The sequence below is a fragment of the Chrysemys picta genome, chromosome 15 (assembly GCF_011386835.1).
Source record: "Chrysemys picta bellii isolate R12L10 chromosome 15, ASM1138683v2, whole genome shotgun sequence".
NCBI classification, from domain to species: domain Eukaryota; kingdom Metazoa; phylum Chordata; order Testudines; family Emydidae; genus Chrysemys; species Chrysemys picta.
The window spans coordinates 18,915,596-18,936,196 of NC_088805.1; the positions used below are offsets into that span (position 1 = coordinate 18,915,596).

Genomic DNA, 20,601 nt, shown 5'->3' on the forward strand with positions numbered 1-20,601 from the left:
CCCCCTAACCCTTACTTACTCTTACTGGCGGTCTATAGGGGTCCGACACCTATGAAGAAAGCAGAAATAAAAATTAGAGATTTTTCTGAAACTGACCAATATATGGAAGGGTAGGGAACTTCCTTCCTCTGAACAAATGAAAACATAAAGGAAGGCATTGTTCTAGAGAAGTCCCTTGTGGCATAGGAATCCCCAAGCGGCTTAAGAGAGGAGTTTTATTAAAACTTGTGTCTTTCATTTCTTGCACCAAACACAACAGGATTTTATGATAGATAAAGCAGTTGCATGCCAGCAACCAGACAGTGCCAAGGTTTTTCAGAACCAAGTAATCCTCCTACAATAGAGTGCATTAAGAACTGCTTCTCTCTAAACAAGGCTAAGAGGAAAGAGCTTAAAGGGTTTCCCACTCCACTTCCGGTGGACTTTGTTTAAATGAGTCCGTAAATCCCCCTGCATTGATGAACTGTTGGAGGTTATTGCCATAACAGCACATTCAATCTGCAAAGCTAGTTCTCTCTTGAATGGTGTTCTCTTTATTATAAACAATCAAACTGTTTACTGGAATTAAAGGAAGAGTAAAAGAAAGGTTGCAAATTGTTGCTTTACCCCCGGAGTCTTCTGCAGAAGAGTGTGGTGGACTGTGCCAGGTCTACCTGCTACATCAATTGGATTTGAAGTCTAAAAGAAAAGAAAATAGCATGAGTGACACTGTACTGTACCAGCAGCACACTTAATATTTCTAGCTGTAGTAAATGGCATTAATTAGTCAATGTTTGTACTGTGCTTTGACCTGCATATCGCTATATTAGTGCTAAATGTTCTCTCTCATTGGCTCCCAACTATGTTTAATCTCCATGTCATCTATTAGTATTTAGCAGTGGTCGCACCTGCAGACCCCCTGAGATCACAGCTCTATTGTGCTGGGTGCTGTACAATCACACAGTAAGAGAGTCCCCGCCCCAAAGAGTGTACAGTCCAACTAGACAAAAGGTGGAAGAGGAAACAGAGGCATGGAGAGGTGAAGTGATATGCCCAAGGTCACACACCGCTTGTCAATATCATAGCCAGGAACAAAACCCAGGTTTCCTGAGTCCTTGTCTAGTGTTCTGTCCACTGTGTCAGCCTGCCTCTCTGAACTGCTAGAAGACACAATGGCTAAAATGCAGACAGCCCACCTATACTAGCATTGCCATGGGTAGAAATGTATGGGTGGGCAATTTTATGAAAAAGAGCCTAGTGCAGACATAGCTTTAGAAGTAGGCATGGGTAAACCCTAGAATGAGCATAGTAGGTACTTTATAACAATACTTTCCCATCTTATTTTCAATTGTTTATTCTATTGTTTCCCCAAGGAGGATTAAACACTTGGGAGTGTAGAATCCCAGTTACTACTCCTCCATGCTGCCATTTGGATTTTCTCAGTTCTAGACTAGCTCACAGAACCCTCCCTTGGCTGGCTGCAAGAGAAGCCCAAGACCTGGAATTATACGTAAACAATCAATCTTTAACTCCCCAAACAACTTCACCTGTTGCCCCCAAAAAGCTGAGTGCAGAGAGCTTAGGGCTAATTCCCTGGTTGGCTGTTTTACTCAGAATTTAGGTCATGTGACTGTAGATTCCAAACAGCCAGATTTTAGGAGCAATCAGTAAACAGTTTTTTTTTTTTTGGTTTGTTTGTTTAGTTTAATTTTCTCAGGTCAAGTTGTTAAAACTGTAATATTTATTTTAAAGACAATTCTGAATTGTCTAAGTGAAGAAGCACTCCACTGACAGACCTGCATTCAAAGGCTCCTAGGGTCTCTGTCAGCTGAGGTTTAGGGAGGAAACGAAAGTCACAGCTATGATACAGTCAAGAGTCTTGAGATCACAATGCATTAATGATGGAGTGTCATTCTGTCCTCCTTTCCCCTGAGGACAGATGTGAATGCTTCTCCCAGCAAAGGAAATTGAATACTTTTGACCTTTTCAAGTCCTTAGCTTGTGAGAATGGCTTTTGGGAAACTCACTGAGAAGTTTATAGTCAGCCTGGATTTATGTGAGTGGCTTTATACACCAGGCCTAAGGCAAGTGACATGAGAGGGATGGAGGGAGAAACATGGACAAAAGCAAACCCTTTGCTTTGTAGGACAGGGAATGCTGAATTCATTGTGCCAGAATCAAGCCACTGGTCTGTCCTAATTATCTAGCTTGGGAGGAAGGGGGGGGGGAGGGGGAAAGGAGGTGACAGTATCTTGTGTGGCTTCACCTAGAGGCTCAGCTTCGGCTCCTCTAGGGAACTGGAAAAGAATGTGACAAGTTGAAGATCAATTTTTCATCTCATTCATGTCCCTCCAGATGTTAGCTTCCATGTAAATACAGCACAGCCCAGTGCCCACACCATGTTCCTGATTAACCACTGCAGCAGAATGAGATCTTGTGCAGTTTAACCTTGAACTAGTGAGTGTTCTATGTATTTATCTCTAAAATAAATTAAAATCTAGTTACAAAGTACTTGGAACTCCTTAGAAATGTGAAAGACCTGTGCTCACTCCTTCCTTCTTATTGCAGAACAGTTTCTCTGTAGGTCTCACGGTATTTTACAGCAAGATGGTATTATAAAGTTTGGTAATGAAGATGGAAACCGGAAGAACACACTATCAGTGCATCAGAGGTTGTCTCATTACAGGGAGCCTTGTAGCAGAACTGTACTATCTTTTGATGACAGAGGTATTCTACAACAGTGATAGTTCAATAGGGTTTGTGCATCTCTTTCAGATGAGATGTAAAACTGAGGTCCTGACCACTTGTGGTCATTAGAGATCCTTTGGAGTTCTTCACAAGAATAGGAACATTAACCGTGGTGTTCTGGCCAAATTCCAAGCTAGGTAATTACATAATTCCTTCCTAAATTCCACCCCCTGCCCACCCTTCTGCCTGGATTTAACTGGAGAACTTATTCTTCCATTCCTGTACTTAATTTGTATAATCTTCTAGTTGAGATAGGTCATTTATTATGGATTCTACACTATTTACAAAAAAAAAGGCTCACAGAGGCTTGATAAACCACTGAAAAGTTCCTTTAGCTTCCATTAAAATATCTTGTGAAGTCCTTAATCACAATGGTAAGTAGTTATTCACTCCCATCGACTTCATGTGAGTGACTGCTCATGTGAGTAACTGCTCACCAGTGCGAGTAAATGCACACCCTGGCCCCAAGTTTCTTGCTGATTTGTTGCAAAACTGATCTTCCCAATGCAAACAGTGCATAACTGACACAGTGCTGGTTCCTGAAGCCCTTTAATAAACAGTGATTCCGCAGATCACTGTTTCTTATCTCTCTGCAGAGATGTGTTTAGAAATGACAGGAGATCTATAAAACCACGTCACTTAGGAAGGTATAAACTCGCTTTATCACAACAAGACCGAGTGTCACTTTTATAAGAATGTCATCAATAATCTCTGTGTACTATGGATTTTTTCTGTTAGAATGGATGTAAACGTTTTCAGTACACTTTCTAAATTTAAAAAAAGAACGTTATGTTTGAAAAAAGTATGTGCCACGGAGTTTTTTTTAAAGTTAAAATGGTGAAATTTGCAAATTTGCAATCTGCACTAGTTATAATAATACTCTGCAGCTGTACTCTGTCTTTCATCCAAGCATCTGAAAGCACTTTACAAACATTAAATAAACCTCACAAAACCACGGCATGGTAAGTATGTAATTATCCTCATTTTATAGATGAAGAAGTTGAGGCGCAGAGGGGTAAGTGACTTGCTGGAGGTCAGAAAGCGAATCAGTGGCAGAACTGGGAACTGAACACCTCACTCCTGCCTACCCACTAAAAAGCATTCCTCTCTATTGTTCCTGTGCTTTGATAGTCAGTTTCATCCCCACAGCTGGCTGTTATCTAGCTGGGGGAGTGACCCCTGTGTATCAGTCTGTTTAATTTGCAAAGTGCTTTGGGATTCATCAGTCTGTATTAGAACTAAATAATTTATTTGACCCCGAGTTTCTACTTAGCTAGCTTTGACTTAATCTACACTACAAAATTATGTCAACCTAAGTTATGTTGGCATACAGCTGCCGCAGTAATTAAATCACTTTTGCATGTCCACACTATGCTCTTTGTGTCATTGGTGTGCGTCCTCATCAGCAGCGCTCGTACAGATTGTGCTGTCAGCATTGAGCACTGGGGGATGGCTTCTGAAAGCCAGTAACAGTCGATGTAAGCAATGCAGTGTCAGTGTCGATCTCATTACATCAACATTGACTCTACGCCTCTCACAGAGGTGGCGTTATTAAGTCGGCGTAGCGGGGCAGTTATGTCGGCAGGAGCGAAATTTTAGTGTAGACACTTACATCGTTAGGTCGACGTAAGCTATCTTGCGTCGATCTAACGCTGTACTGTAGACCAGGCCTTAGACTTCCATGTGAACAACTGCACTCCTCTCTAAAGAACAATCCTTGGGCCCCAAAAGCATCTGAGCTAGTCAAAAAGGTCATTCATATAATCATCATATGTACAATTCTGATTACAGTCTCCCACTGAAGAACAAAGCCTGTGCTAATGCAATAACAATAAATTTGTACCTTCGGTTGAAATGCTCCCTGAAGTGACCCAAAAGGTCCTGAATGTGGAAGCATTGGTGGCATTCCAGGCATTGCCGGAGGATAGGTTGGAAAGAACTACAAAAAAAGAAGACAAAATGAACAACAGCCGAGGCAGGAGCTAAGCCTGTCAAACATTGTTACAAAATTTTTAAAAGCCAAAATAAAACGTGAAAATTTGCAGATCCGATGCACTTTATTGTTAATTTCGAACAGGTTGGACTATACAATTTGCTGTATTTTTGAAACCGACAAAGGCTCACCTCCACCCCATTCTCTAGAAATGGTGAAAGCACTGTATTAAGATTTGCTTGGGCCTCCTGCTCTCCTGAACGCAGACTGTACACCAAATACCAAAAATGTATGCAGTTTTGGTGCTGTGGAGAAATGGGGAGCAGGATGAAGCCACTAGTCCCACTTTGGATATGTCTACACTGCAATTTTTAGCCCTGCAGCCGGAGCCCCATGAGCCCGAGTCAGCTGACCTGGGCCAGCCGCTGCTGTGCCACGGGTCTTTCATTGCCATGTAGCTGTACCCTTTGTCTTATGAAAGGACCATGTGCTCTTTGGCACTGCATTGTGTGAAGCTCTGATTGCACCGGGGCTGCAGTAATCCACACTATGAGAAATCTCTGTGCACTCCTCACCTTCCCAGGCACAGCAATTTAAAAGGAAAGTGAAGAAAACGCAGAAGACAAAGTTGAAAAGTACAAGATTTTACATTTACAAACAATTCAAACAAGAATAGGAAAACTTCATGGACAGATGAATCGAAACCGCCATCTGTATCAATTAAAGACATCTGAGCAATGTACTAGTAAGCAGAAGCATAAACAGTGGAACTGTCTCAAAATATCAGCACTCACGTTGGAATGTCGAAAGTAAGGGTTGTCTAATTTGGGAGCGTACTTGTCAAACTGGAAGTAAAAGAGAAAAGAAAAGTTGAGTTTGCGTTCCACAACACATAATGAACCCAGATTTCTACATACATAAGTGAATCATGGCCCCTTTGTACAGCATTTAACAGAACATGGGAGACTGACTATTCCACACTCATTCAGGAGGGAGTGACCAGTTCTCCCGAAGTTGTTGATTAGTAGCGATAAAATTATAGCACCTGGTTGTGTACCAGCCCCCGAAGTACCTCTCTGAGTAACAAATTTCGCACAAATTGGTCCCCTCCTTATTATCAAGAGACACCTCTGATTGGAACACTCGCTCCATCCAAAAAAATGTAGGGAAGTTGTTCCCAGATCCAAATCTGGCATCTCTACTTAATGAGCTGAATTGCAGCGCTAAGTTAGAATGCTGGGGAAGTTTGGATTCTAATCCAGATCTTACTTCTGCAACGTTGGCCCAGCTCTAATTACCAAGCTAATACAAAAACAAAATATCTAGTGCAACCAGCAATTTCCCCCTCCCTGTTGTATGGGCAATGCCAATATGGTTAAGATAGCTTTTTGGAAAGGGCCCCAGGCATAGAAATCATTATATTAACCCCCCCCCACTCCCAAAAAAGGAGAGGTTCAGTGCTCACGGGAGAAAGCCTGACTCTGAACGCCCCCATCACAGGGCTTTAACACCTCCACGCATGTGACCCGGGTCCCATATTTATTTTCACCAGCATTGGTCCTGAATATCTTTTGAAGAAAATAATGTATATGTTTCATCTTTGAACAATAAGTATTGTTGGGGACCAGGGAGGGCGAGGGACAGGGAGCAAGGACACCCCCCCCCCCCCCCCCCCCCAGAATGCTGTTCATTCGGCAAGTCAGCTGCTGTTACACGCTATCCTACGTGCAGGAGAGCAGATTTGTAATTTCATTAATTACAGTTATTACTGGAGCCATGTACCCGCCAGTGTAAATACCATAAATTACTAAACACATGCAGCTGGAGATTTCAACACTCCTCTCTGGCATTAGGGTTAATAAACCTTATTTAGTGAAATATAAGAAGATGTGAGTAAAATACAACAAAAGAGCCTTGCAAGCTGTTTTCACTAGAAAGTCTGACATCAACAGGGCGTGGGTGGGCGGGGAGGGAGCTGTCAGCGGGATCAGATATCAGGGTTCTCAAATAACACACCAGGTTTCAAGGAATGTTTAGAGGGTTGTTTTACACAGCAGAAGAAAAGAGAAGAAGGTATTTGCACATGGCTACGCTGTGCAAGCACCTGGGGCTCAATTTGGGGCGGGAGATATTGCTTTCATTGTTCTGTCGCTAAGCGGATTATCACCGAACAATGGCGTCCTGTAACTCACACCAAGGAAGAAAAACGAGAAATATTATTTCCCATGAATCCTTGATAGTTTTCTCCAAATGCAGCCTTTAATGGTTATTGCTCAATTTTGCCGGTCCTGGTCGAAGAGGACTCTGTACGTTTTAGATATGGCATGCAACCGAGGAAGAAAAAGCTGAAGCTGGCTTTTTCAACCTAACAAAATAATAATTGCCAGGGATGTACGGAGAGGGTGCTTAAAAGAACTGACAAAGCTGGTTTATGCCAGATACCCTTAGATTTTGTTAACAGCAGCAGAAAGCACGGTCAGTGACGAAATGACAAAGCTTATTCGATGGCCAGAAGGTTTTGTCCCATAAGAGCCAGCCCCATTTAAATTAGTGTTCGCTGACCAAATCAAATAATAAATACCCAGATTGTCTACAGGACACAGTGTGGGGAAGCAGAAAATAAAACAGACAGGACAACACTGAACTCAAACAGTGCAAGTACTGTGTTATAGTAAGAAAAGCAAGCAGACCTGCATTATATGCTCCAGTATAGAGAGCCAAATATATTGTTCCACAAAACCTTTCTTGACATTTTATTTTATATTAGAAACCTCTATTCTTCTGGCATCTCTGGGCATGTGTGTGCGGGTGTGTCAAGGAGCTGAGCCAGCTGATGCAGCTCCAAGGATGGGTTGTTAATCTAAACAAAAGTACAGAGCTGACAGTTTACCATGAAGGAGAGATAAAGAGGCCTGAGAACCACACAGTGTATCTGTTTATTGGTAGGCGCACAAGGGAACCGGGATGATAAATGTTCTTGGTTCTGAATGGGAAGGAGAGCATCCTTCAAGAATGGAGGGGCTTAATTAAGTCAGGAGCAGGGCTTCTTGGGGGTTGGGAGAGAGAGAAGCCGGTCTGAAATAAAGAGGACTGATTTTGGTACGGCGGGTTATCCTTTTGCCCCAAGATTCTTTACTTATCCTCACATTTTGGGCTGGGGTACGCACCATGGGAGGTGCAGAGGGTGGCATGAGCGGCGTCTGGGGTAAGCTGGATGGAAAAGGAGTGAATGTGTGTTGGTGGGTGTGTTGGTGCTGGTGGGTATGTTGGTGCTGGTGAAACTCCGCCCTCAGCATTGGCACCGGGCCAAGAGAGGCACCGGCCCGGTCCGAACTCTGAACCAGAAACCGGTTGTTCAGCTCTTGCCTGAGCAGCTCATGATCTAGAGGAGAGAGAGAGAAAAAAAAAAAAAAAAAAAAAAAGACACAAAGGCCCATTGGCCTGTGAGTTTCACAAAGATATAGAAGAGAGTCAGATATTCACCTGGCATTCCCTGTTTCTGCAGGTCATGCTGTGGTGGTTTTCTACGTGAGGACTCATTGGTGGAGGTAAGAGAGATGCCTGTGACAAAGTACCAATCAGAATCCCCGAATGAGGCTGGCAATACATGATTGGTTGGTTGAATGATATCAACAGGCTGGTATCTAAAGACAAGAGAGAACACCATGAGTCATCACAGCAGAAAACACAGTGGGGCTTCATAAAGCATAAACAAGCTTGCCCCTCCCCGCTCCCCCAACCCAGCCATGAATACTGAGGTTAGGACACTTTAAAAGGGACATTTTCAAATTAAAAAACAAAACTGGATTGACTCCCTTTCCTCCCAACCCACAACAGACTCCGCTTCCCTAGGCTACAACCCCACTTTACATTATCAACACTGGAAGAATTATAAACATCTCCCCTTTTTCTGTTTTTGGTGCATTAGCCTCAGCTGTGACAGTGAAAATAAACTAGTCAGTCTCACATCCAGCTTTTTCCTGCACTAGAAAAAGGCTGCAATGTTTGTGTTGGGAGCACTGCACAGGAGTATTGGTTGGTTTTAAAATAAGCAAGACAAACCTGTTCCCACTGAAATTAAAAAAAAGGTTGGGGAACATTTGCATTGGTCTTAAGTTTGTTAAATTCTCTTTTTTGGCCACATTTGACCTCTCGGTGTCCCTTTGAAAAAGGCACTTTAAAAACCACAGCAAAGGTGATGGGATGGAGAAATGACAGCATATAAACTTCACCATCCCTTCAAGGAAAACAATGGTTAATCCACAGAGATACACAAACGGTCTAACATGACTGGCTTCACTGGGTTCTCTGTGTGTGGGAAGCAGCCAGGTTAGTGCCTGATCACAAGACAGCATTTTTAAGTGGCTCTTTTTGCCAGGAAGCAACTCCACAGGCCTCACTTCAGCTGGCAGGATTTGATCCACAGTACAGTGAGGCTCAAACTCTGGGCTGTGGCTGAGTTTGCTGCCTTCACTTTACTCCCTGGCCTGGGAGGTGAAAAACAAAGCTCAGGAATCAAGCTGGGGCATACCAGGTGACTAATGGTAACCATCAACCAACCAAGATGGGCTGAAAATTCCACCAAGTTTACACATTTCATTGGTTGATTTGTATTTAAGCACATGGGCCTGTGAGTTCAGGCTGATGTTCCATAGTAGCGCCCACGGGCTTGGACATAACTTTTGATATAACCAGTGGGGGGAGCATGCACTGTGCACCTGAGAACACTTGGGCTGAGGACTCGGAAGCCTGAGATATCTGTTCCAAATAATGTACCAATTCTGGGAGAGGTTCAACACCTTTAATACTATATTTCTAAACATTCCATCTTTTTTATCAGATAGTAATTGACATTTCTCTCTCCTCCGCCTCCAATTTATTTTCCCATGCGAAAACTGGGGGGGAGGAGAGGGGGAGAAGGAGGAGGAGACACATTTCATTTCACTGAGTCAAGATCTGAAGAAGGTTGCAGCTGCTATAAAAAGAAAAATGTTCTATCAGCTGATACAGGGTCTCCCTTCAGTATCAATATGGGAGGGTAATTGGCCCTTGGTCCCCAGATGGGGACAGATTTTCAACAGCGCTAAGCACTCTATGTGCTGAGCTCTTCTGAAAATCAGGCCCTTAGCCCAGCATGACATATTTTTTATTCAGTGTAATAGTTGTCTCCCCCTTTCTTAGCTAGCACCACTTTTGCAAAGAGACCCACTGACACAGTGATTGATCCCGTGAGGCACAGAGTATCGTCCGCTCCCATTCATTCCAACACAAGGAGCCTAGGGCACTCTGCATTTTGCAGGATCAGGCCCATAATAAGGAAAACAACATTAGTTACAAAAAGGCCCCCTCCTAGAATGGAATAAATGTTTGTAGCTTTTAAATTGCATTGAAAAACTAGTTTCTTGATAGGGCACTTGTAAGTGACACCTTAGCTAGGTGTCTGATGTTTCTTAGTTATAATTAATTTGGGCCATGCATAGGTCATGAGCTAGATTTTTTGTTGTTGAGGCACTATGGGTGAAACTCACAAGGTCTATGTCCCCTGAAATCTTCAATGCCGGATTAACATGGCCCTCTGCAAAGGAATGAATTTCACCCACTATGAAAATTTCAGTAGTTTACCCTGAAATATTTGAGGTGGTCTGGATATGGGTGGGAGGTAATAGGGAGTGGAATCAGTTTTAGCAGATTTTTCTCTCTTAATTTCCTATGAAGTTTCTTTATGCATTTGAAACGTGCTTCCTTTTCCATGATGTGTGTGTGATATTAGCATTATCCCAAATTTATAACTTCTGCATCTGAAAAGTCTATGAAGTGGTTTCCATGGAACAAATGGCTTTAGATGAAACAGGTTCAACAATATTCAATTTGTAATGAATAACTCAATTAAACCTTTATCTTTTTGTTTTTGGAAGGGGGAATGAACAGGATTCATCTCAGATTTTAAATCAGATTTACCATTAATCCAAGAGATTCCTGATTATTTCTTATTTAAATGTTGTCTAGAATTGTAGAGAGCAAGTGGGGAGATAATACCTTTTATTGGACCAACATCTTTTTGGTGAAAGAGACAAACTTTTGAGCTTACACAGAGCTCTTCTTTGGGTCTTTTAGAATTATGGAAGATACTGAAATGTTATAAATCATCTGCAGTAAATAGAATACTGAGAGCAAGTATCCTCTTCTTCTGCTATGTGCTATGGTAAGTATGTCTGACAGGCATACTATAGTTATTCGTTCTTTCCATTGCAGGAGCACCTGAGAGCCCCAGCTCTGGATCAGGACTCCATTGTGCTAGGTGCTGTACACACACAGAACAGCTGCTGTCCTAATATCAAGTATGCTGATAACACACACACACACACGCTGCTGAAGAGACTTGTATCCTGATGTTATTGGTTTCAAGAAAACATCCCATTTAAGATGCAGCAGAATCACAGAGAGGGGAAAATGAACCTTTTGACGTTCTAGTTCACCTGTAAGGGTCAAATGTTCAAAAGTACCCATAAGTGACGTAGGTTCCTAAATCACTTTTTAAAATGGGACTTAAGAACTAAGCCTCGTTGAAAGTCAATGGGAATTTGGCTGTTAAATGCTAAATAACTTTTGAAAATAGGACTTAGACGCCTAAGTCATTGTAGGATACTTTTAAAAAATTTATCCTAAGAGTCTAGGAGCAAGTGCAATATCTTTTTAAAGCACCATTTACATGCTACAAGAATATTAAATAATAATAATAGATTAACACATGGGCAGAAATGGAGAGAAACAAAATAAAACTACTTGTAATATTCAAGACTTTGGTACTTGAATGTAAAGAACCTACAAGTGAGATTTTCTTTGGATGAGCACTAAAATATACTGCAAATAACTATAATTAAAATCTAACCTCTTTAAAGACAATGTAGTTTGTTGAAAATAAAATACATTATTTTTTTTAAGTCTGGGCATGACTCAAAGAAACTCGATATCTCTGTTAGCATCAAGATAATCCACTTCATGTTTTTTTTGGAAGGAGGGATAAAAGAGAGCTGGCAGCTGTAAGTGCCTCAATATCCAATTTCTTTAAGAGACTTGAAGTCAGTCTGGTGGATCTGTGGTTGGCTCCAGACTTTAGCCCTATACCGCAACTTTGACTTTGTCAGTAAAAGAATAGACACTGAAGAGTCTGGAGGAGGAGCAGGTTGGCACGCATTAAGAAGCTTTCTAAAAGAGACTATCACACAGTGGGGATACAAGCAGTGTCCCAGTTGCAAATTGGGCTTTAGAGAGTGGGATCAGGACTAGCTATTTGTGCCTATCAGTGATGCCTGTTACAATGGGTTTAGCCACACAATAACACAGCTAGCTATCAGGGCCGGCTCCAGGCACCAAGCTTACCAAGCAGGTGCTTGGGACGGCCACTCCGGAGAGGGGTGGCACGTGCGGCAATTCCTGCTCGGAGCGAAGAACCTTCCGCCGAATTGCCGCCGCAGATCGCGACTTTTTGTTTTTGTTTTTGTTTGGCTGCTTGGGGCGGCCAAAACCCTGGAGCCGGCCCTGCTAGCTATGCAGTCACTTGTATTACCACTAAGTCCCTAGCACCCAATAATTAGTGTCTCCTGCGTGTGAGTACACTTATGGCTGGGATCGGGAGAGAAGAACACAAACGGCTGCCATTTTGTTTTGCTAATGTTGTTAGTACCCCCTAAAACTCAAAAGGGAGGACAGAAAGCTTTGGCTAGCATATATCAGGGTCAGCCATGGAGCTCCTGACAAGCAACTCGTGCGGGGGTCACAAGTAAGTTATCTACTCAAGCTTTGGGTTTCCAGAGAAAAAGATGCTAGTAGAAGCATATCATTTCCTTGTTACAATGATATGCACAGACCTAACTTATTAGCATCACTGACATGCAAATACTGGAAGCCAACATGAACTCTGCCTCCCTGCCTAGGAACTTGAGCAGAAGTGCCAAAGGGCAGCGGTTACTTTAAATTTAAAGGGACAAAAGCAAGCAGGTTTTTTACTAGATGGGGAAAAGAAAGAAGAACCCAAAGGGCCCATGGTTCCCTCTGAGCGTCTCTTCTAACCTGGTGCTTTTATTGAGTGCATACGTGCGACCAGGGCCGGCTCTGGCTTTTTTGCCGCCCTAGACAAAAAAGCCTCCCGCCGCCCCCTCCCCGCCCCCCGGTGGGGAGAGCAGCAGGGGAGTGCGGCAAGCCCGACTGCGGGCCCGCACTCCACGGCCGGCAAGCCCGGCCGTGGCCCCGCTCTCCCCGACCGGCCGGAGCACCGGGAGGAGGGCGGCGAGCCCGGCTGTGGCCCCACTCTCCTCGGCCAGCCGGAGCGCCGGGGGGAGGGTGGTGAGCCCGGCCGGGGCCCCGCTCTCCCGACCGGCCGGAGCGCCGGGAGGAGGGCAGAGAGCCCGGCCGCGGCCCCGCTCTCCCCGGGTGAGCGCCGCCCCCCTCCAGGTGCCGCCCCAAGCAGGGCCGGCTTTAAGCAAATTCCACCAATTCCCCCGAATCGGGCCCCGCACCTAAGAGGGCCCCCATGCTGAGTGGGGGACAAGTGGCAGAGAATCCCTTCCCTGGCTAGAGGCGCCTTTTTAATTTTTATTCACCCGACGGCGCTCTGTGTCTTTGGCAGCAGGTCCTTCAGTGCCACCGAAGACCCGTAGCGAGTGAAGGACCCGCCGCCAAAGACTAGGAGCGTGGCCCAGTGAGTACAAGCCCCATGTGGTTTTTTTATGGTTTTTTTTTTTTTTTTTTTTTAAGTCAACCCTGCCAGGGCCCCGTCGAAACTATTTGAATCGGGCCCCGCACTTCCTAAAGCCGGCCCTGCTCGGGCCCCGGTGGCTCGGGCTCGGGCCCCGGCGGCTCTGGCTCTGGCCCCGGCGGCTCTGGCTCGGGCCCCGCAACTCCAGCCCGAGCGGGGCCCGATTCCTGGGGGCGGGGCTTGCCGGCGGCCTGGGAATCGGGCCCCGCTCTTGCTAAGGCTGGCCCTGGCCCCAAGCACATGCTTGGTAGGCTGGTGCCTGGAGCCAGCCCTGTGTGCGACCAAGCAACATGACACCATACTAAGGACAACACAGCTGGTAGGAGTTTGAACCTAGCACTCCAGAGTTGATTGGCAAACCAAATAAGCATCACTTATTTGTTAGTAGCAGAGCTCTTGTCTTTTGCTAACTAAGTATTATATACGACGAGGCCACTTCATCTTGCTCTTACTGAAGTCAATAGTGAAAACGCCACTTGAGTTCACGGGTGGATGCAGGACTAGCTTGTCAGTGACAACATTCTAATTTCCTCCTCTCAGGATCTGTCTGCACTATGGCCAAATTCAGATTCTAAGTCTCTTTGCCTTAAACAGGGGAAGAAGAATAAATCCCCACTGTGATGCCCAATGTGTCCCCAGCCACGTGTCTGAATTTCTAGACAGGGCCAGGTCCTTGAAAGCAGGCATCTACTAGGAAAGCCCTGGTTGGGATCCAGAATATTTTGGTCTAATATTGTTTTGAGAGTTCATTTGGGGGCAATTCTCATTTCCACCCCTTTAAAAGAGTTATTCTAAATAATGGGATATTGAGCCCCTGAAAATGAAAGCGGGATGCCAAGTCATCAGAGTTTCTGGCAGTAGATCTTCCATTTCCTTACTCTCATTAACTGGCTTTATAGGAAACAGAAGGGTACATTTTTGTCAGTCCTTGTCCTCATTAATCCCTGTTGAGTTAGTTATAGAGTCAAATGCCAGATCAAAAGGAGGCCCAGCAAGTCAGAGTTTCAGGGAAGTCTCCATCTGCCAGGCTCTCCCACAGGAACAGCTACAGGCTAATGGAGGAACTATCAACGGGGCATTTAGAGCGGAAGTGACAATAGGGACGGAGGGGGGAACAAAGTAAACTTCTCAAAAAGACTGCAAAAATAACAATAAAAAGTCTAACGGCAGAGCTCGGAGACTTTAACAGTGGGGAGGGGGATGTCTCACTTGCCAATCTATTTTATTATTCTGCCGCTCACCAGAAAAAATGTATTCAAATAAGGTCTAAACTGCAGCTTCTTCCAATGCAGGGGTTGAGTACCAGTCCTTATTAAATAAATAAATAAAGGCACAGCTCAGCATATCTGGCAAAACCTGAGTGATGGTGGAAATGTATGATTGGACAATCTGCTCCCTCTAGGAAGTAACTAATTTTTAGCAAACCATCCTAAAGCTTATTACAAAGAGCACGTGCTCCCCTCCCCATGCTGGGTAACAAAGGCAGCAGCAAAAACACAGACTGCAATGTGTTTAAATGAGAACATAAATTTAGGCTGGGAGTTTCGAGAGTGCCTAAGGGATTGTGATGCCCAAATCCAGTTGGGAGCCCAACTCCCTTAAGCTCCATGGAAAATCCCAGCTTCAATAGTTTATACTCAGATTCACCTCCTCTCCCCCTCTTCCTTTTGTCAGAGAATGAGGAACATACAGCACTTGTCCTGCAGGTTAACTTAGGCCACAGCATGCAGGGCCAATTTAGTGTCTCTCACCTGTAACAATACTACTCTTGACTATTTCAGGAGATGTTTGCATTGTTTTTTTTTTGCTTGCACACCCCCTTAGCCCCACTGTAAATACTGTGCATGCACAGGAGACCAGCCCTGGTGAAAAGAAGAGGACCTACCTGCAGGGTGTCCTGGTATCACAAGGCTGTTGGTGGGTAACGCTGGTGGTGGTGGTAGCGTGGGTGGGGTGGCGAACATGGCCGGATGGTGCTGGTGTTGGGTCTGCGATCTGAGAGGGAAGTGCGAGGTAGCAAGATTAGAGATGGAGAGGGGCAGGGCTGGGCCGGAAGAGTGGTGAGGAGGGATCTGGGGGGAAAGGGGAAGGTGTTTGGGGAGGCTGATGCTTGTTGCACTACTGGCGCTGCTGCTCCTGCTGTGGGGAGAGAAAAGTGGAGAAGAGAGAAAAGAAGTGTGTTACAATACAAGAGTCATAATGGCACAGTGTCAGAGACAGCCAGGCTCTAGAACAATGCATAGAGGCATGAAACCACGGCCCTTTATGCCCATTTTGGGGAGCTGTCAAGGTGGGAGTTAAAGATCTCAATGACCTTTCCCAACAGGGCAGGGTATGGCTCGGGTTCTTCTAGGTGACACTCCCTTTCATGACTGAACAGGTGGCAGCTCTCAGAGCTGTGTGTGAGCTGACTGAGGTGCTGTAATGGCAGCTGTATTTGCACCTTTATTTAGCCTGTGATGACCTTCCAATGGCAACGCATTCCCTTGTGATCACAAGGCTCGGTGACGGTTACTCTGTATGTTCCGAGTGCCGTGGTATGAGCTATGGCAATCATATTATACAGTGGTATTGCACATAATCAATATGATATATCAGTATATATTGTGTTATTTTAATTATATTATTTTTAAAAGATTTTTATTATTCTGTTGCACAGCACCTTAAGAGCTTTGTTGGGGGTGGTGGAAGGGTAATGTCAATGCAATTATTATTATTTACCATATTCTCCCACAATACCCATGTCTTGCGATTATCTAAGCACTCTGAGATACTTGTGTGTTTGTTTGAATAGTGCCAATGTGATGTTGTTATTAAATATTTATATTGCGGTAGCACTTAAAGGCCACAACCAGGGAGGGGCCCCACTGTGCGAGGTGCTAGACAAACTGGTCGTAAATGACAGTCCTGTATCTTGTTCTTTATGCAGCTAAAAGGTTACAAAATGATGCAAACATTGTTCACTGAATTAATCTAATTCAACAGGCTGATCTGAGGGAAATGGTGTGTTTTTTGCACCAACAAAGGGACTGTCCATGTCCCTGTTTATTCCTGTACATTGACTCCTCTCTCGCCAAGCTCACCCCCATTTTATTTCTACTCAAGAAATATGAATCTTTGCATCTTACCTACTGGATGAAAATTATTTGAAGGACAAACTGAGTCTCATGCTAGCCCTACAGCTATGGTGAACATATTACTTTGCAATATCTTTTTTGCTCTATACCGAGAGTCGTACTCTGAGGCTGCTGTTAGGTGATGCATCCTCAGTTTGAACCGTGCTTCCTGCAAAAAGGTCCAAATGGGACATGGAATTTGGTTTTTTTCCAATACCCCATATCCCACTAGCTCTGGTGAACCAATTAAACTGCACCAATGTCATATGAACATACGTGTCCATGCCAAATCCAAAGACTGCCTATGGGTTTACAATTGGAGTCCACCGGGGGGGGGGGGGGGGGGGGGGAAATGGTTTTGTTCGAACTCAAACTGTTTCCCAATTACTAAATCCTCTGCTGACCTGTTCTGATGGGAAAAATTGCAAATGCACTGGAAGCCGGACCACAGCCATACAACCCCTGTTCGTTGGGGAAGCTCCAGTCACAATCTCTTTCATGCAGCTACCCAACACAGCTGGAAATACATGGCTATGTGGTGTTGGACCCAATACAATACCTCTCCCAAGCAGAGCACCTTTCCCAGGAAATGAGAAAGCCTATGGCCTATTCTACAGAGATTTTAATACCTTTTCAATTAACTGTACCCTGGAAGTAGGGTTTGAGTGCTTCACAAAGAAGCAATGCAAGCACCCCTTTCCCCTACCTGATACTGAGTCCGTTCTGGGCCACCTGGTGATGCACTTGGTAGCTGAGAGGGGGAGGGATGTGACTCTGAGGCTGGGTCCGAAGCTCAGGTATGAGCTGAGGCTGAGACTGTGGTCGAGGCTGAGGTTGTGACTGTGGTCGAGGCTGTGGCTGGGGTGTGAGCCTTGGCGGTGCTGGTGCTGAGATCACTGGCTCCTTCTTCAACAGCGGGCTTGCCCTGGCGCTCGACGTGGGCGCAGAAGAAGTGGAAGTCACAACAGCAGCAACTGGCTGGGGGCTGGGAATAGGCAGCACGAAGGGCACGTCGGTGCTCAGTTCCCGGCTGCGCTCTAGCCCTGACACCTTTGGGATGGTCGCTGCTTTAGCTTCAGGTTTATCATTCAAGGTTGGACCTTACGCAAAAAGAAGAAGAAAAGTTACTGAAGCATCCCTGTTTATTTTCCAATTTTGCAGAATATTTGCTTGGTAAGAACAAAGTCATATTTAGCTTGTGGGAGTATCATCACAACACGATGGTATGTTCGTCTGTCAGTCTGTCCAGTACATGGCACTTGTTCAAGTGTGTGTAAAAGATCAAAGTGTTGTCTGCGGGTGCTTGACGCAAAACACATATAACCTTACTACGACTACAGAACACTAAATACAGCAGGAATGCTTCTCAAGTTACTGCTAATGCATTTCCCACCAAATTTAATTTCCTGGAATAGATGATAAATCCACAACCGTAAATCCGATCACAAGAGTTTTGGTTCATTTATTTTCTCCATGGTCTTTCAAGGTAACCTGCCTGGCATATCTTGCCATTCATAGCTATGGGGATGGTAATTAATCACTGACAAGAGCATGCTTTAACACCCATCAGCATGCTTTCTGAGATGAATATCAAGGCCTTTTATGAGAGAGAAGATGTCACAATGATTGTTCATTGGATGCACATTCACATATGAAGATGGAACATAAGCAGTCTCAGAAAACCTACAATGGGCACAGTAGGGCAGCGCTGTTCACCCTAAATGTTCTGTGGATATCAAAGAACATACTAACTGCTGTAACATATGCCAAAATCATAAGTAATACGGTAATGAATGGCTAATAGGTACCAATCAAAATGAGTTTCTTTAATGTGTTAAATTTCTCACAGATTTTTTCCAAGTAAAATGCTGAGTCTTCATTTTTCCAATGAAGTTTGAAGCTCAAACCAGTAGAAGGGATTAAATAGCAGCAGCAACAACAAAAAATCAGACCAAGGACTACAAAAAAAGGCCTAAAATAAGAAGAGAAATCACATGCAACATGCTGAATACTCAATTCCCAGAGATAACTCCCTTTTAACGTTATGTACATATCCCTGAAGTGCAGGAACGCTTCATAATTCATCTCAAGAGGAGCCTTCCATTGACTGAGTCTGTCGTTCATTTGCTTCTCCAACACACATGCATCCCATTAGATGTATAAGTGTTAGGTTTACTGTACATGTTTTTATATCAAAATAATTTTAGGGTTTTATTTATTATAATCTTCAGCCCACCCAAGTGTCGGAGAGAATACGACAGAGAAACATGTGAGAAAGGAACATGGACACCCACCTACGCATGCTCCCAACACTAACATGGACAAATTCCACTTATGAAATTACCTTAACTCTTAACCTTAAAAAGGGCCGGGTAGCACTGAAATATATTCATGATGTATGAAGTGTGGGAACAGCAGCACACAACATGCAGCAATTTCTGCATTACTTATTCTACTCTGTGTCTGATTCATCAGTGTCTGGCTTCAGTGACTTCACTGGAGTTACACTGGCATGAAACCAGAAGGAGGCAGTATTGAATCAAGCTCTCTGCTTCCCTGTAATATGCCAAATCATTTTGTATTTTTAAAACATACATCCAATGACAGGGTGATGTCAAATTATTTTCCTCCTTTCTTTGGTAAAAGCCAATTTCACACACACACACACACACACACACACACACACACACACACACACACACACACACACACACACACACACACACACACACAGACCTCCAGAATACAGTGGGAGAAAGGCACTGAAATAAACAAGCTATTTTCATGAGCTTGGAAGAGTTGTGACTGCGTATCGCACGAGTGGCAGAAATGAGTGGGAATTCCAAAGAAATTCCAGTGCTTTGGGTGGATCAAATGGTAGTTCAACCCCCTGTCAGCTGATCCCCATTTTGAGACAATCTAGAGATGTCCCAAATCAATTACTATATAAAGTTTTATACATAGTCAGTTTCACTGTATTTTTCAGATGTGACTTGGTTTATGGACTTAAAGATAATGGTAAATAGATTTTATTGTAGTTAATACTTAAAGTGATTGTATTTATTTCTGAAAATTTAATTTTCATTAATCTAACAGTTCATCGATTTTTATTAATACATCTAAATCCAATGGGTGACATCCTGGCTAAATTTAAGTCAATGGGAGTTTTGCCACTGATATCAACATGCCACTCAATATGCTTTTCAAAGGAAGCATATTCACAATTATAGATCCCATGGTTATCTAGAAGCATCCCATAAAAAACACTCAGGTTCCATTCCTTACCATAGGTTCTATGAAATCCTATTAGCTCATTCCATCCAATAGGCCTATTCAGAGTTAAACTTTAGACAGTGTAATTACAGGCAATATAGACTAATGAACACATTGGCACCATAAAAGTTAAAGCAGCTGCGTTAAAAAATAAATCAATTGGATCCAAAACAAATCAATGAGGTGTTATATTAAAAGCAGTTGTCCGACCAGTTTTATATACAACTATTGATTCCCTGTGGTTCCAGCATTAGATCTCGTTTGCAAGTTTCTCAAAGCAAAAGCCTATAGTCCCTTGCTGACTGAAATGACCAATCAGCTGTAGAATATAGCGGGTCACATGTCTAATTCTTACTGGCAACTCACATTTCTCAAATTGCAACACTGAAATGCTTCTCTGTGTTCAGTTTTTGTCTGATAACAATTCGAGACCTAATGAAAACACTAGGATACATATTTGTTTGCAGCAGGAAAGCACCAGGCATGAGTGAGGAGACTCTCCTTCCCCACACCCCTATGTCAAGTACGAACATATAAGTATTTAGAAAGGAAAGATCTGGTGTGAGTTACAGAGAGAAACCCATATAGATGGGTCTAACTAGAATTGGTTATCACCGTTCCCATTTTTTAATAACTGCAGTCAGAGGTGACAATAAGCCAGTACGGTATGATACGGTGGACCAGCAAGACCCGGTACGCCATGCCGGACTGGACCGGCTTCTCCGGCAGTGATTTAAAGGGCCCAAGAAAATTCCTGGCCAAAACTCCCCCTTCCATTCTTGATCTACATGTGTGTT

The 20,601-nt window shown here is 43.8% G+C and overlaps 1 protein-coding gene across 21 annotated transcripts in view; it reads right to left on the bottom strand.

Annotated features, from left to right (window-relative positions):
- FBRSL1 (fibrosin like 1) overlaps positions 1–20,601 on the bottom strand; it is a 717,289-nt gene that overhangs the window by 15,424 nt on the left and 681,264 nt on the right. For 17 of the 21 annotated variants that reach the window (XM_065568032.1, XM_065568038.1, XM_065568033.1 and 14 more), the window contains 7 exons: positions 17,238–17,631; positions 15,301–15,554; positions 7,807–8,042; positions 5,455–5,505; positions 4,571–4,666; positions 607–678; positions 20–49 (listed from right to left, as the gene is read on the bottom strand). In XM_065568032.1, coding sequence (XP_065424104.1) covers positions 20–49; positions 607–678; positions 4,571–4,666; positions 5,455–5,505; positions 7,807–8,042; positions 15,301–15,554; positions 17,238–17,631 — 1,133 coding nt within the window. Of the gene's footprint in view, positions 1–19; positions 50–606; positions 679–4,570; positions 4,667–5,454; positions 5,506–7,806; positions 8,043–8,143; positions 8,305–15,300; positions 15,555–17,237; positions 17,632–20,601 lie in introns of all 21 variants that reach the window. The other 4 variants (XM_065568031.1, XM_065568041.1, XM_042852568.2 and 1 more) reach the window with 2 other exon arrangements.